Genomic DNA, 17,134 nt, shown 5'->3' on the forward strand with positions numbered 1-17,134 from the left:
TCTAATACTTACATGTCGAGTGTGTGGTTTTCCAGAGCTGAGGAACTTACAATGGTAGTGTTTTTGCCTCTCATCACTCTGGCCCTCACAGTGATGATTATAGGATAACCTCCAGCATGGTAATTAATCAGCCCAGAAGAAGCCCATTCATTCAGACTAAATGTGACAGCTGCTTGGCTGGGTTGATCATTCAAGGGGAGGATCATAGGTACCTACTACCAACCTCAAAGTGTCCCTGAGGCTGGCTCCGATTCAACAGAAATCAATAGTGCAGGTCTAACAGCTGCAGGTGTATAAAGCGTAAACAGCTTGAAGTGCCTCCCTGACATAAGGACACGTTATTTTTTCAGAAGTGCCTTTACAGAGCAGCAGTCAAAAGTATAAAGTGAAACCAGAGACAAAACTATACTTGCCAATGTCACAGGAACATCACGCAGTGCCACACTGTCAGAAAACAAGCTCATCTTTGAATCTGCCCTTCATGGTGACTGGTGGTATATAATTGTTTCTCAATATAGTTTCAATCCAATTTTATTGTATTCAACGCTACACTGTGCACAAGAAGTGTTTCCCTGATCAGAGAGAAATTTGAGGTAATTTCTAGACCTGAGCTTGAATATTTAAGTATCAACTTTTCAAGTGAAAAGTTGGTCAGAACTTTAGGCCTGTAACAATGTTCTTTTTATGATTGAATAATTGTCAGAGCTCATCACAGTTTGACGGATCAATTAATCAAGGAGTCAATTGAAAGAAAAAGATTAAATTGCAGATTACTTTGATAATTGCTGAATCATTGTCAAGCTCATTTCCAATAAAAAAATGTTTTTCTTAAAAATAAGGATTTGTTGCCTTACTTTATGTTTTAAGTATTGTGCTATGGACTTTTGGTGAAAGACTGAGAGAAACTAACATTGTCTTGGCATTTGACAAAGTAATGGACAAGTAAAACACATCTTTAATTTTACTAAAGATTTTTAAAGAAGGCAGGAGATTTTCACTTGACGGGGATAATATTTGGCTGAGAACAATCATTTTTTATCTTTTCAAACATTAACTGAAGGACATACATTTTCTGTGTATCAACTTCATTGTTATAAGGACTTTTGGTAGAAGACTAGTCCAATGTACACCAATTTGGTGGCTGAAAATCCCACAAATAGTTTATTGACTTCCTGTAGATTCTCTTGAGTTATTAAACGAGCAGTAGGAGTGAGAAAACACTTTTCATCATGTCGATATAACTGAAATACAGAAAAAGCCCCTCTCATATTGCAAACCACAAAAAGTAATTTTTTTCACTCTGGCAGGTCTGTTAGCTGAGATGAATGGGCAGCATGCTCCTGCATTGATCATCTCACAGTCATAAATGGCTGCTGCTGAGGTCGTTACATCTGTATTACACAGGGAAGGGTAATAATGGGTGATGCTGATGCTCATTGTCGGACAAAACAAATTATTTTTACCCACTAATTGTTTTGAATGTGCATTGATTCACATTGGAGTTGAAAGTAATCTGGGTTTTAAGCTTCTTCTTTTTTTTAAGGGGGCATATTTCCAGCTGTCAATTCAATTTACTGATTTCTTCCTGTCGACCGTGCTCAGTAATGGAGGTGGTTGATAACAGCCGACTACAAAGACGACGATTCAATTGCAATTTGCTCTGAAGACTCAGTGCCTGTGGACAATGTGGCAAACAAAGACTTTTCTCCGTGTTTTCTTCCCATAATACTTTGAAAACATGTTGCAGTCATCCAGAAGAACTGTGGTAAATAATGCTGCTCGTTTAAATGAAAAAAATGTAATCATGCATTATGTTGACAGTATTTTATCATCGTTGACAATAATGCTTTCACTCTGTTGTGTTGTACCTGCACATTGGATGACAATTAACAACTGTTATGAGCAAATATTCATTGGCAAAGATGAAACACTGGAAAAATATCTGAATACACAATCAAGAACTTCAGTGGAAGAAGTAAAAAGGCCTGACGTTCCTTAGATGCTGCAGCTTTCATGTGCATTTAGTGGGTCAGTAGCTGCCAGTTGGGAGATAAATATAAATAATAAAAAATAGTTGATCTTAAAGAGTAGGAGGATGACTTGCAATAAATGACAAGTCAGACTGCCTCTGGGAAAAGGCTGGGAAAAATAACCAGCTGGCACATACACAGAATCCAGACACTGTGCTGCACCGTGCACACTCCTGCAGATATGAGAATTAGTGCGTGGTACTTTGCGAGTGAACATGGGCACAATCCACTCCCTTGTAGCTGTGCCATTAAATGAGCCTCTATTCTTCTCCTGGGCCACAGAAATAAAAAGAACCCGCACCAGAACCACAATAAAAACATTTCCCTCCCTACTCTGGGAGGGAAATTCACCAGGTTAAATTGCTGATCCTCGAGTTCACTTTGTCTGCAGTATTTTCCCTCGGAGCCCTTCTTCTGTAATTAGTTCGCTTGCTATCTGTTCCTGCGCTGGTCTAATTACAGACGCATATGAGATGAGAGCAGCCTCCTCTCTGCATCATGTGCGTCTCACACAGAGCTGGACCAGAGCCAGACCCAGAACATGACCCTCTAACACACCGGGGTTTCCCACGGAGCCCCGCTGCCTCTATCTCGTGGTTGAATCCAGTATTTCACTATTGCACATAATTGCACTATTGTGTTTTCTTCAGCTATATATATTGTTTTCTATTTTAAAAATTTTGATATGCTATTTTATACTTTTTCTATTTTATTTTAATTATTAATTATTGTAATTACTTGAGCCTTGCTAGAAGAGAGCCTGTGACTCAAGCATTTCATTGCCACCGACTGCTTAATGTTATTGTTGTGCATTTGATAATAAACTCTTGAATCTTGAATCTCAGAGATTGTGCAGGAAAGATCATATTTAAAGTACGTGCAGAGATGGTGTGTGTCGTGCCCACAGAACCGTGTTGGGAGCCGTGCGCGGAGCTGGTCCGGACTGATCCACTCTCTCCAGAGCGCAGCGGGGGGGGGGGCTGTCGGTCCTCAGCCTCCCTCCCATTGGCTGCAGCAGGATGCTCGCCGTCTCTCCCTCCTCCTCCAGCCTCACATGCAGCTGGATCCGCAGCAGGTTCGCATTGGAGCAGGAGCGGGAAGCTTCACCTGTAGATGTTTGACATTACCTGCGTAAAAATTCACCCACTAAGGCGCATCTGAGGCAAAAGGCAAAGGCGCTTTGGGATCTTGCAGCGGCTGGAATTAACTTCACACCCCCCCCCCCCCCCACCCAGCTCCCCCCAGTTCCTTTTGTTTTTGTGCGGGCTGCTGTCGCCCTGTGCTCCGGTGTCACGGGATAGCGCAGGCTGCATGGAGGGATGTCGGCATGGCTTGCACCAGGAGAACCAAAACTTTGGTGTCCACATGCGTGATCCTGAGCGGCATGACCAACATCGTGTGCCTGCTCTATGTGGGATGGGTAACTAATTACATCGCCAACATTTACATCAAAGTGCCCATGCCTCTGCCGGAGAGAAAGTTGGAGGGGGACAAAAGAGGAGACACTCTCCGGATCATGGAGAGGCTCGATCGGCTGGAGAATGTGGTCAACCAGCACATACAAGGTAAAGCACCCATTAACCAGTTTAACTCACTGCTTGGAAGAGAACTGGGCACCTCCAAGTTCAAGTTTCAGTATTAGGTTTAGTGTGATATGGACAGAGCAGGAACTTGATCTACACCTGGGTGTGAGGAAGGTGTGATAGATAGAGGACAAAGCTGCAAGTCCCCACGAGGATCACACAGAGGCTGCAACCCAACATGTTTGATAAAGATGCTGCTTATACAAGAGCTGAATAGATTTACTGCAATTTATCAAGTGCTATCTCTGCTATTAACGTGCATGGTTGAGTACTCTGCAAAGTAGATATCATCCATCTTCTGATTTACAGGCTATGAACGACTTTGCTGTTCAGTCTGTTAATTACATTTTCAAGGTTAATTACAGAGGTTTTGTTGAAACCATGTTCTGTGCCCCCTGCATCTTTTATACTCCTCCTTAACATGCAGCATGAAGCCTCCTCCATCGTTATTAAGAGCCACAAGCCAATGATGTGATAAAGTTGCATGCAGCAGCAAGTGTTTCGGTCGAATTTCGTATATCTGACTGAACTGGGTTTATGTATTAAGCTGTCAGAGCTAATTCTCTGCACCTCCTACGCAATTTGACTTGAACTTGTACTTTTAGGAATGTATGGAATCCCTTTTTTTTCTCGAATTCTTTCTTGCCTTTTGCCTCCACTCGCCATGTACAGTTACCACACGCTCGATCGCACACTGTTAATTTCTGTCCGTGTCTTTAAAGGAGCTATTCTTGTCATCACAAAGAGAGAGGGAGAGAGAGAGAGAGAGAGAGAGAGAGAGAGAGAGAGAGAGAGAGAGAGAGAGAGAGAGAGAGGAGGGGGTCATTTTTGGGCGAGTCCAGATTTCCAATGGCACAGTGGTGGTGCAGAGAAACCAAATGCAGACAGGAATCCTCACCTGCTCCCTTTGAGCACCATGGCCTGATGCTAAGCTTGAGTAAACATTCCTCCTGGAGGCAGGTCTCCATTTCACCTTGGCGCCCACAGGCCTCTGCGGGGTGGAGCTTTGTTCAGAGGTCCCAGGTGAATCCGGAGTACGTGTTTCTAATATTTCTGTGCTTTAAAAAACATTCACATTGTTGGAGAAATGTTTCGACAATGAATTCCCACTTTGGCACGCGTCACTCTTCATCATAGAATCAAGTAAATCAATGTAAATAATATATTTTGACGCATTCTGCTGTTGGATCTTTGGGAGTTTTTATGGAAAGTTTTGACAGATACAATCACACTCTCTCTCCATCCTCTCTTTTTCCACTCTTTTTGTCGAACTCTCCACCAGAAAGAGAAGAAGAGTGTTTCCCCTACATGTCGAAAGCTTCCCTTTAAAAACGAGCTGAGGCACATTGTCTTGTTATGTCACTTTTAAAACTAGGACAGCCGTTCTGTAATTAGTTTGGGTAAAAAAAAGAGTCATGCATATCAAACATTTTCACTTCTTCCGCACTCAATCTCTCATGAGCTCAAACACAGATAGCCAGCATCATTAACGGCTGCTCTGTGGTGTTTATATTCATTTAAGTTGAGGAACCTGTGTGTCTCCAGGCCCCTGACATGAATTTTCAGGGACATGACAGAAATCACATTAATATCAACAGTGAGTCTCTGTGCTTGTCATTTTTATTTTTTTGAGATGTGAAGTGTAGCACCGTTGTTGAGTCTGTTCCATGGGGCTAATGCAGGAAGACACTGTGGATGTCATATTTGCGACACACCAAAAAATATTTCCAACAAAGTGACCTGTCACTTCAAGTATGAATCATGTTTTCTGGATTTCCCTGATAATTGATGAAACCACTGCAGAAAAACACCCATAATCTGAGTCTGTAAAGGGCTGATGGCATCAGCAGCCAGTGAGCTCTGGGCAGAGTCACACAATCATTAGTGCACTTTTGACATCTCTAAAAATATTTCCTTCCTAAATCATGATGTGGGACAAGTGCAGGAATTGTATATAATCTGATTCAGTGCTATGGCTCACAAAATCACCTGGCCTGTCACCATAACTATTTTAGTTCCATATATTGTAGAAATAATGGCGATAAAATAAAATATTGTCATTTTAAGACCTTTTTTGTCCCCCACAGTCTCAGCGTCCAGAGTTCAGTCCGTGTCTGTAGCAAAATTAAATTTAGTTCAATCCAATTAAATCAGGGCTAAAACAAATACGACAAAAAAATGTCGGTGCGGGTTTTACCACGGATCTTCTCAAAGCAACACATCTCCAGCATCCATGTCATATGTCATCTAAATACAATATGTACAATGTACAGGGCTCTCACGGTACCGTAGGAGGTGAAGTTGGCTAGTCAGGCGGGAATATGGCGTTGGCCTTCAACTGGTAGCTAGGGAAACTCTACAGGGAATAAACAATGATTTCCTCATGACTCCGACTTAAGAGACGAGTCCTCTGATCAACACACTTTTGCAAAGGTAAAACAGACAATCCTCTCCTCCCAACCTCTTCTCTCACTGCTCTGCTGCCTACAGGTCACTTCCATGTAGTGGTTCAGAATACGCGGGGCTATGGTCTGGGGTTGTGATTGGATTATTGACAGATTGGGAACTGTGGAAAACATGGATGAATGAACTCTCTGATAGGTTGGCGGTGACGTGATCGAACACTGGTTGCTATACAATAAACAAACGGGCAATATCGAGGTTGGCAAAATGATAATGGTATTTTACATAGATAGAACTTTATTTTTTTATAACATAACATTTCATATCATCCCTTTATTCTGTTATTCCACAAATCACCTTTTACTGCAATATTTGTCATCACCTAGAAGGTACTTTGTGTTCTTCCACACAATATGGATGCAGGCAGTAAATGTGCAAGACGGCAACACAGACACACATGGAGGAGAGTAAACGTGACACTGAGGACTCTCAGCAGCCCAGACTAAATGCAGAGCTCCTGAAGGAGAACCTACTTTTCCCACATAGACCTGGTTTAACACAGGCCAGAAAGATCTGCTTTGCAAACTATACTGCTGACGCGTCCCCACAAGAGACTGAGACTAACCTCCTTTACCACCTACACAAGAATCACGTCAGAAACAGTACAGGGAGAGTCACAGCAGTTCAGTCGAGTGCTCAAAACTAACTCCACTCTCTGACGTTACAAGAGGCTAAATGGCAAGTATGAATCATCAAGATGGAAAGAGATGGTGGTCAGTAAAACTTAAATCTGCAAAGAGGTGGACGAGTAGTTATCTCTATCGTTATGAAATAATATCTGTTGGGACATGAGATTTTGGTCATATCGCACAGCCCGACCACACAGACACATGATTCACTCAGTTTAAGTGCTGTGGAGGCAAATCACCGCAGAGCAAAGCTTGACGTTGACTCACGGTGGACAGCCGAGGGAGCTGAGAAATCTCTGGTGTCATCTTCCCACCCGTGGACGGTGGAGGAATATTTCACCTCTGGAACCGTTCGATGAAGTGGCCTGTTACCACGACAAAGCAACATGGCAACGGCATAAACCTGACTGAACCTCTTTTTGTATTAAGTACAGTCAGCCGAGGAGAATTTATTGGGTAGTTGCACAGAGCAGGTTCCCACACGCCCACAATGAGGGCTGTTTGCTACACTCTCAGCTTCATGCTACTAAAAAAATGAGTGAAGATTGTTTGCAGCCTCACTCTATTACACTGGAGAGAGTTTGCAGGGAACCTTGCCAGGTTATGGTTTTATAATGTGACTGAAAAATTATGATTAAAGCGCTTATTCTTCATAGTTTTGGCATATTCAGTGAATGAAGTAACCCAATACATATACATAATATAATAATTTGTATGCCTCAAGTGCAACTAAGTCACTACATGTTTTGATATATTATCCAGGTGTTCAGTTTATTATCGGAATTCCACGTTTACTTTTGATTACTTTCGATTTTATAATCAACTGTGATTTTTTCAGCTTTTTTCTGTTAATTGTGTTGGTATTTGTTGACAAGCTGCTGCATACAATTACACTCCCATCGATATAAATCTGAGAAGTGTTTAATTAAAGTGAGCTCTAGCCAAAAGTAATTTTAATGACTCTACAATCATCGCTTATTTTTTTTAATTTAGTTTCTGGACTGGAAAAAAGAATAAAGAAAAGAGAAAGAAATAATTAATTTCCTAGATCCCTCATCCTTTTTAATTTATTATAAATGATTTCTTAATGATTATAGTGTTTTGTGTTTATCGCAAAAACTGAAGAAATTTTTTATTTACTGTCGCGGTTGGCAAAGAAAAACAGAAAATCTGCACAGTTTAGTTAACAAAATGAATTTTTTAAATGACTGAAACAATCACTCATCAAATCAGTTGATTCACTTTTTTGTTGTGATTGATTCATCAGTTGTTCCACTAATCATTATATTTGTTGAATTTAATTAAATCACTTTAATGGCTCCGTTGAATAATGAGAATCATTCATAGCAGTTGCTTTTGCAGACAAATCTAAACGTTCAAAACTGTATGTGAAAATCTGATAACGATGCTTTCAATACAGCATTTGCATTATTAGAAAACAGTCTGAAGTCAGATGTTTGTCAACGACTGGCTGCTTCAATAGAGATTTTATTCAGATGAATTCAGGAAAAGGCAGCTTGTCTGACTCTGACCTCTGAAGATGATTATTACCACAAGGCCTGCGAGAACTGGTCATTAACACAATGCATATTTGGCTGTAAATGATGGTGACAGTTCCCGTGATGGCTTCAAGCAAATGTACCCATCACGTCAATAGAGAAGCTCAGTAAATCAGCACATCCGCCGATGCTCAGAGGACAATTATATTTGGCTATTTATCCGATGTGATTTTCCACAGTGACAATGAATACAGCAGTAGAATAAATGAGCGATAGGGAGAAATAAGAGAGGAGGGAGCAGATAAATACACCTGGTGTGTGTGTGTGTGTGTGTGTGTGGCTGTGCATGTTTGTGCATGCAGGCTATGGTGTGCAGTTCAGGAAAGTACAAGTTAGCCTCATACATATTTCCAGTTTTTCAGTCTTTAGTCCTTTGGGAGAAAAAACTTAAAAAACACAGTTTTCATATAGCTTTTTAAGGAAGGCACCCTTGCTTCTCACAGAATAAATGCTCTTATCCCCATCATCTCTTTTCTGTTCACTAAAGTTTTGAATGATAATGTAAGTTATAAGATGCCTGAGTGGGCGTCTTAAAGGCGTGAAAAAAGGATAAAAGGCAGCCCAAGTTATCAAGGCAGTTTATTGACTCAAATATCTTCAGTGCGGCAGATATCCGTGAAAAGTCTCTCCTTGGCTTCATTTTCAGAGACCAGCTAATTTTTCAAATGTGTTGTTTCAATTTGTCGTGTGTTTTCTTTTGCAAGAAAAAGAAAATCATTTGGCCGCTCTGAGATCCTGTCACCTCAGCAGGTAAGAGACTGGTGCAACAAACTTCTCTCCTGCTGCTATGGTGAAGGTGGAGATGCTGCTTTTTTGAGCAATTTGTTACGGAAGCAGCATGATGGTAGATTTATTTATAATAGGTGTTGATGAATATTTTGGGATTTGTTCTACCACTGTTAATGAGGACGGAACCTCTTCATGTATTATGTTGACAGGGGATATTTACCCCAACTTTTAGTCAGGTTATTGGGTCACAGTGGCTCAATGGAACCAGGCAGGTGACCAGAAGGCAGAACCTGAGTGTCTAATGAAGGTGAATGGGAGACACGTGTTCTGGCAGGTGATGAAGGCACACACAGCTGGGGTCTGCTGCTGGAGAGGAGGAGGCTGCATCTGAGATCACTGGATCTGATAGTGACAGGCAGAATGATGAGGTGAAGATTCCAGCAGCTAGTTGAAGAAATAATCTGGATATTGCAGACACGTATGTACAATTCATTTTGTACACATGTGAAATCTAACACAATCCAATTGAACAATTCATAACTGTCAGAGCTCAGGGCGGCATGGTGGCGTAGTGGTTAGCACTGACACCTTCCGGTTTGAATCCCAGCCTTTCTGTGTAGCGTTTTCATGTTGTCCCAGTGTCTGCGGGGTTCCCTCCGATTCCTCTCACAGTCCAAAGACATGCAGATTGTGTGAATGTGAGAATGTATGGTTGCTCTTCTGTGTATATTGGCCCTGTGATATGCCTGTGACCTGTCCAGAGTGCAGCATGCCTGTCGCCATGTCAGCTGATTGGCTCCAGCTTCCCCCTGTGACCTTCCAGGAATAAGTGATAAATCCTGGATATCAGAGATTAGAAGAAATGTTTATTATTGAGGTTGTAGAACTGGGCTAGATTTAATATATGAGAGTATGTGATATTTTTCTCACTCCATGCACATAAGCAGGGCATAATTAGAAACACTACATAAGATATTCGACAATAGAAAACGCAATTCAATATAATATAGTGCAATACAAGAACACCACTTTCAACCTTATTAAAAGAGGAATTACAATCTCTCATGTTCTCTCAAGTTTAAAAATACATGTAGCATAGCTGCTTTACTGGACTCATTATATTCTATAGCTCTATCTACTAGAGTGCTCATTAAATGAATACTTTCAATATCACTTAATATAGAACAAATCAGATCGCTTCAGGCAAAGGGCCAACTCTCCTTTGGGGAGAATATAACTACCTGGCAACTTTCTTCCTCCTAATTAATTTCCTACCTGTTCTCAAGAAATGCTAATGACTTGGTTCAGCATGTGGCACCACGTCTTGTGTTCGATCAGCCTTAAAGGGCACGTGTCACTCCAGTGCTCGTCCCTGGCTGCCAATGATGATCGGCTAGAGAGCGATTGCCCTGCGAGGCGATCCTTCTCCACACTGGTCTCATCCGTGGTTCCTTGATTGTGTAACAAGCTAGTAAATGCTAACAGAGCAGGGGTGTCGCTTTCTGTCTTTAAGAACCTCTCTTCCAGAAGAACCCTCTACCCCAACACCTCGAACAACCTTAAACTCTCCCTATGCATTGCTTTACTCCATCCTCTGTCTTGTTGAACATATTTAGTGCTTTGATAAAGGCCTCCTAATGTGCTCTTGTCTTCCAAATGAATAACCTTCTGCCAGAGAATGACCAAATGCAACCAAGGTGAAGTTTAGCACAAACAATGTTGAACAGGCCCAACATTTAATGTAACTGTGTGTTTTTTAGTATCATTTATCTTAAGGGGAACGTTGAACGACTCTAACCTTGCCACTTTAGAGCCAACTAAGGGTCCAATTTGTAAAAATCAACACATTACATGAGAAAACATTTTTAAGGATGTGTTTATTGAAGAATTGTGACGAGCCCACTGAATGATGTAACACATGTATGTATGTACAATATTTATTGTTGAAAAATAACTTACAGTCACCACTGTTTCTTTTTGACTGTGATTTATTCCTTTGATATGCAGTTTCACGTGACATATTGATTGATTTGTACGTCTCCATGCATTAGGTACGAGGCTAGCAAATATTTGATATTGACGGGCTGAGTCATTCGTCTGATGTCATTGTACAGGTTCGGCTATGGAGGTTGAAATTCTTCACTTACATTTTCAATGAGCAGCGAGGCTGGACACTGGGGACACTGACACAGGCAAATAGCTGTTTTTATACTTAAGTGCTTATAATAGCTCAACCCTTTATAGAAGTTAATGAATTCATCACTCTGCAGTGACTGTGCTTCATTGGTTGGTTTTATACAACCAACATAAATTGGCTTCTCTGGAAAAAAAGAGTGGGGAGAAAAGGCTTGACCGCTCTTCACGTATAGAATTAATGTAACTTGTGTTTTCTGCTGTAGATTTATATCTAGGCTGATTTATCTCCCAGCACTTGCTGTTTGCACCCTGTTGGCCGAGCTGCAGCTGCTGTGAGGGAGGGAGGGAGGGACAGAGAGAAAGAGAGAGAATGAGAGAGAGAGAGAGAGAGAGAGAGAGAGAGAGAGAGAGAGTCTGAGGTGAGGGGCGTTGATATTAAACCCAGGGATATTCTGGGTGGTAATTCCAATAAATTGAGCAGCTATTGAAATGCAGGGATATAAATGCACTGGAGAAGGTTTGGTAATGAACACAATTAATTATTCTGACTCCAGAGGGCAAAATCATCATGAAGAGAATAAATTAGACACGTAAAAGCCTCTTACAAGAGTGTAGAACCGAAGGTCATCCCTTGACAATTTCTGCTAAATAGATCAGTTCACTTTTGCAAATGTAGTTTTTTCCCCCCCAATGCTTTTTTTGCAGCCACAACAAAAGTATGAAAACAACCATTGTAAGTCAGATGTAAATCTGGTTGAGACGATGCTGAATGAGATTTATTTTACGGCTCAAGTTGACAGGAAGCCATTTATCTCCATACACTGATATACAATGCTGTATTGATAAGTATTGCTTGGAGTTGGTTTAAGAAACACTGTAAATATTCCCAGTAGACTTACAGCTGCATTCAATTATTTTTGACCAGTAACAGAATGTCTCTAAAACACAGAAACACATTACTCATGCACTATCAGCTTATCAAATACTGCTGACAGCCTGCAGGATGAGGGTCGGCTTTTTCTTCCACTTTTTAATATAAAGTATAATACGTGAATCTTTGTCATCTAAATTCTCAACTTTCCAACCTTGTTTCCCACAAATTCATTCAAATACAACTAATTAAATGTATTGGTTACAATATATTTAGTAGGAAACATGATGCTGCCCTCATTAGGTTTTTATCACCGTAGCAAAGACACATCCACATTGAATGTATCATCCAAAGTGCTCCCTGCCAATCCAAAATCTGCAGCGCAAAACATTCACAGTCGATATAATGTGTTCTTTTTCCACAATACCCTGCTCCAGGCATTCAATTTCAATTTTGTAGTTATGTTTAGTCAATTCAAACCACTAAGTTGACATGAGGGAAAGATCAAGGTTTTTATATCAACACTGTATAGAAGCACAGGATGGGAAACTTCAGATTCAATAAATGAGCTGAAAGAAAAATATGAAAAGCCCATCTGTTCCGTCTCCGTCTTTACAAATCAATGAGTGGGCATTTCCTACAAAAGTGCCAAAACTGCATCCACCATCTCTGCTGATCCCGTGATGCTTCTTTGCAAACGCTTCCACGAGGCAACGCAGCCTCACAACGCAACGCTGCATTCTGAATGTAGAAGAGCTGATACAGTGAGTTTGTATCTTCAGCAATAAATGTACCGTCTGATTTTAGAGGCAAACTGCAGCCACCTCATTAGACTCACTTGAATTGACGCATACAAATATTTTGTTTGCTGGAAACAAAAGCTACAATGATATGCACCCATTGTTTTAATTTACATAAGTAACTTAATTATAAGACTGACAAGAAGCTGCAATTTTGGATTCACATTGTCTGTTGGGTTCAATCCCTTGATGGAGGTAATAATTAGCAGGGTTAGGCATAATCTGCAGAATGTATTCAATTGAAATTTGGTGGAAGGAGGGGTAGGGTTCAAAGAAGAACCAACTTTTGGAGCAGATCCAGATATATTTTTTGTCATTATTTAAAATCAACAATTTTGTCAATTCCTCATGAAATAATATACAAATATTTTTAAGGAGGCTGTTATCTATGAGACTGTTATCTGTTAGTGTGTTCAATTTGGTTGATTGAATTTAAGGGGACAGTCAGGCCTCGGTGAAGGTATCCGCTCTAGTGTCATTCTCATTTAAATCCACTAGATCCAGATCTGTAGTTTGATCTGCACCAAACCCACACACTCAACTAAAAATCCCTGATTTGTTTCATCAAGATTCACAAATATTTCCCTGAGAAATCAATGAATATGTTGAACAATGCGCTCAGTCTCTCAATCTTAAAGAAAGGGAAAAGAAATTCCGAAGTTCTTATTCCTTGGGTCATACGCCACAAAATTTCAAGGAGAACAGATAAATAGTTTTTGTGTAATCCTGCTAACAAACGGTGAGAAACTCACTTAGGTGAATTTATTATGTAATCAAACAGTTAATCCTCTGTTGTTTTTTTCCTAGCAGATTTTCTTGTAAAAACAACACACTCCTGCTGATTCATTAGTCAGAGTCCAGCTTCTGTAGCCTAAGGATATAAAAATCCATATTTGTAAAAACAAAAAAGAACAGTCACCCATATTTTCCCTGACAATCAGTATCTTCATGGTCCACTTTGATATTTTTTACACCTTTGTGAAACCTCGTGTTGATGCTGCAGCGTCGTCAGTAAAGGCAACAGCAGGAGAAAATTAAGTGTTTTGTTGCTTCGTGCTTTAAAGTTTTGTCAGCAGTTTTTTTGTCTCGCTCCTCTGCACTTTCGTTTTTCATAATTAATGGCACTAACAGAGGAAGCGTTCTCTGGTTCAAACACACTCATGCCATTATGTACAAAATGTTTTCATCTACTGATTAACAAGTGTATTTCGTCATTTCATGTGCAGCAGAGTTGGTCCGATAGCTTTCCCTTCCTCATTCTGATTTTGATACCTGAACTGTGTGTATCGATAACGAGATCTGATACCAGTGCATTTAAAAAAGATCAACTTTCATAACTAGTTTTAACAGCTGTTTGCTACTCACCTGGGTGGAAGTTACGAATGCCATCATTATTTAGGTCCTGGCTCAGGTTTCACCATAAACGTTCCATTTAGCAACAAAATCCCACATTTTTTAGTCCTGACCGAGGTTGTCGTCCAGATCAATGAACTCCACCGGTTTGTTGGTCATTTTTATTTTGCTTTACAACTCATTCACCAGTTAACATCTTATTTGCAATAAAAAGAGAAAAACATTTCTCAATGTATCATTTAGAAAATTGATTTGAACAATATCACATTTTTGCAATTCAATGCCTCTTTACTGCAAAACGCATCGCAATTTAATTTACATATGTGGTAACACAACGATCATTTCACATGCAGCATCACTTTAATGCACAAATAGGGCTTCAGCTAACTCTTAATGGTAATTATTGGTATTGCTGGTTATTTGAACAATTAATCAATTACCAAAATAGTTGACATTAAATTTTCAATGTAATCTCTGCACAGAATCCTACAAAACCATGACAGGTATTAAAGAAGACGGCCTCTGCCTGGTGAATTCAGCTTCCCATCCATTAATGTCAGATTTATAATGTGCAGCTCACGTTTGCCATCAAAGTTAATCTCTTCAGTTCTTCAGTAAATTCAATGAACTCATATTAACTAACCTCCAAACCCGACCACATTAACAGGAACATCTTTCATGCATTAGATCGATACTGCGTTTTCTCCCACTCAGCAGATCCATGTGGATACGTACCAGGCGGCGGAGTTAAACAGTCCGTATTTGATTCATCTTTATCGAGTCAGCTCTTAGTGATGTGGGGTTATGACGGGGGAGGGTGGAGACGGATCACAGGATAAGACGCAGCAAGACAGAAGTAAATTACTGCAGCCTGGAAACAAGCTCCATCAAAGCTAACTATAATTGAGATCTTCTATCAAAACACATTTTCCCAACCTTCACTCATCATTAATCCATTGCTTATACAGACTAACCCGGAACTTTCTTTATCCTTCACAAAGCGCTGCACTGACGAGCCACAGATCCTGTTTCAGAAATAACCACGTGTTTTCTTCCTTTTAAAAACCGACCGGTCACTCAAACAACAAAACATGTGTCTGAATGTACCCAATATATTTATTTATTTTTCTTATCACTGCAGCTTATTACAGCTCAGCCAGAATTACGACTTAGGTTCCTCCTGTGATTTGGAATAATTGCTGAAGTTGTATTGTTTTCTTCGTCCTATAGAATCTGACAGGTTTGTGATCTGCAAAAGAAAACAAGAAGCTCTATTTTCACAACGTTTATTTCAAACAAGCATTTTAATAAGAAATGTACTGAGCAGTGATTCTTACTCATCCAGAGCGCAGATAACATTTTTTGCACTACCCCACCAATAATTATAGTGGAAATTGGCCAATTACTTTAAAGGGAACTTCTGTTTTCTTCTGGAGTTCCCATTAAAATGTTGTGTTTTTTTGTTGTTTTTTGAAATTTCCAGAAAATAAGCAAGAGAAACTGCATTTTTGTAATATGTCAACAGTTCATTCAAATGTCCTCATTTTTGGTTTTCAATTTAAAATTGTGCATAAAAACAAATGGAGAGGCATTACAGAGATCCGAGGTTCTTATCACCACCACATGCTTAATTTTTCCCCTTTTTATACAACTGCACTTTTTTTACCCTGCAAAAATTCACCCACACAAATGACTTAGAAACGCTGTAAATACAACATCTCATATCTCTTCCCGCAGGTTTGAGATAAAGACAGACACACTCTTTGCTGCAGATAAACAGAGTGCGCTTCAGATCACAGTCTGAGAGAATGTGTCACAAAGTAGGTGCAAAACATCTTAAATCACACGAGACTCCTATAGCTCATTTTATCCCTTTTTGATTTGAGCTTTAGGCAGAACATTTATAGAGTTAAATCAATTATTAAAGTTTACTTGTCCAAAGTGAGATCCTCCTCCTCTACTCCTGAAGTTTTTATGGGTCCGTCATGCTTTAAACCACTGAAAATAATTAACATATTTTCATCTGAAATTAAGAGGTTGTAAAACTGTTTTACTCCATTAAGTTCTCAAACCACTCAAACTTTTCAGCCCACAACTCTGGATACACTTTACGGCTCTGCTGGCAATTAAAAATCATCTGAGTACCTGGAAATCTGGATTTTCTACATGACTCAGTTGTCCTCTGTTATTTCTGACTCATTACGCCTCATTACAAACTAGATGTGATGATTTGAGAACAAATCCATCGCTTTAACTGTGACGGATTCAGGTAAACTTAAATTTCTATAGAACAAATAAATAGTTAATTAATTATGTAGAACATCCAGAAATGTCTCCTTCTTAAATGCAAAGATGTCTCACTTGTGCTTTGTCTTACGATTGTGAACTGAATATTTTGGTCGTTTTTCCACACAAAACCAAATTCTAACTCTTTGATGACATTGTTCAGAACTAGAAATTATGTTTGATCAAGTAATAGTTATAGTTGCAGCCTCAGTTTAACTGTTGCAACCAGAAAATTGAAAAAGTCAATTTCTACTGTGGCACCTCTTAATCCTAAAACAAGTTTACTCGTCTCTTTTTGCTGCTACTACAAAACACCACTTATAGTCCATATAATTATGCTTTTTATCACTGCATGATTTCAGTCCTCTTATCCAAAATGTTGCACATTTAAACAAACAATTGTTATAAAAGAAATACAAATACATCATACATTGTAAGCTATTCGCATTTGCTCAAACAATATAAAGCTAATCAAAGCTCTTATTCAGATACTGCTCCTAAAATGTAAAGACACAATAAAAGGAATAATATTCAGTATACAGCATCTTGGAGAGACTAGAAGTACAAAAAACAAAGGGAAAAAGATAAAAGAAGAAGAAAATCAAAGAACTAGTAAAAACAAAAATGTATTCTCTTTCTGAATCCCGATCTTCTTTAGATTTACAACACAATGAAGTCACAACTGGTTTTGGTGG

At 39.6% G+C, this 17,134-nt stretch overlaps 1 protein-coding gene across 1 annotated transcript in view; it reads left to right on the top strand.

Moving 5' to 3' along the window:
• Positions 1-3,357: 3,357 nt before the first annotated feature.
• Positions 3,358-17,134, top strand: part of galnt18b (UDP-N-acetyl-alpha-D-galactosamine:polypeptide N-acetylgalactosaminyltransferase 18b) — a 95,410-nt gene continuing 81,633 nt past the window's right edge. Inside the window, exon 1 of the mRNA XM_061068815.1 lies at positions 3,358-3,595. Coding sequence (XP_060924798.1) covers positions 3,358-3,595 — 238 coding nt within the window. The remainder of the gene's footprint in view (positions 3,596-17,134) is intronic.

This window comes from Limanda limanda, chromosome 3, assembly GCF_963576545.1.
Source record: "Limanda limanda chromosome 3, fLimLim1.1, whole genome shotgun sequence".
NCBI lineage: Eukaryota > Metazoa > Chordata > Actinopteri > Pleuronectiformes > Pleuronectidae > Limanda > Limanda limanda.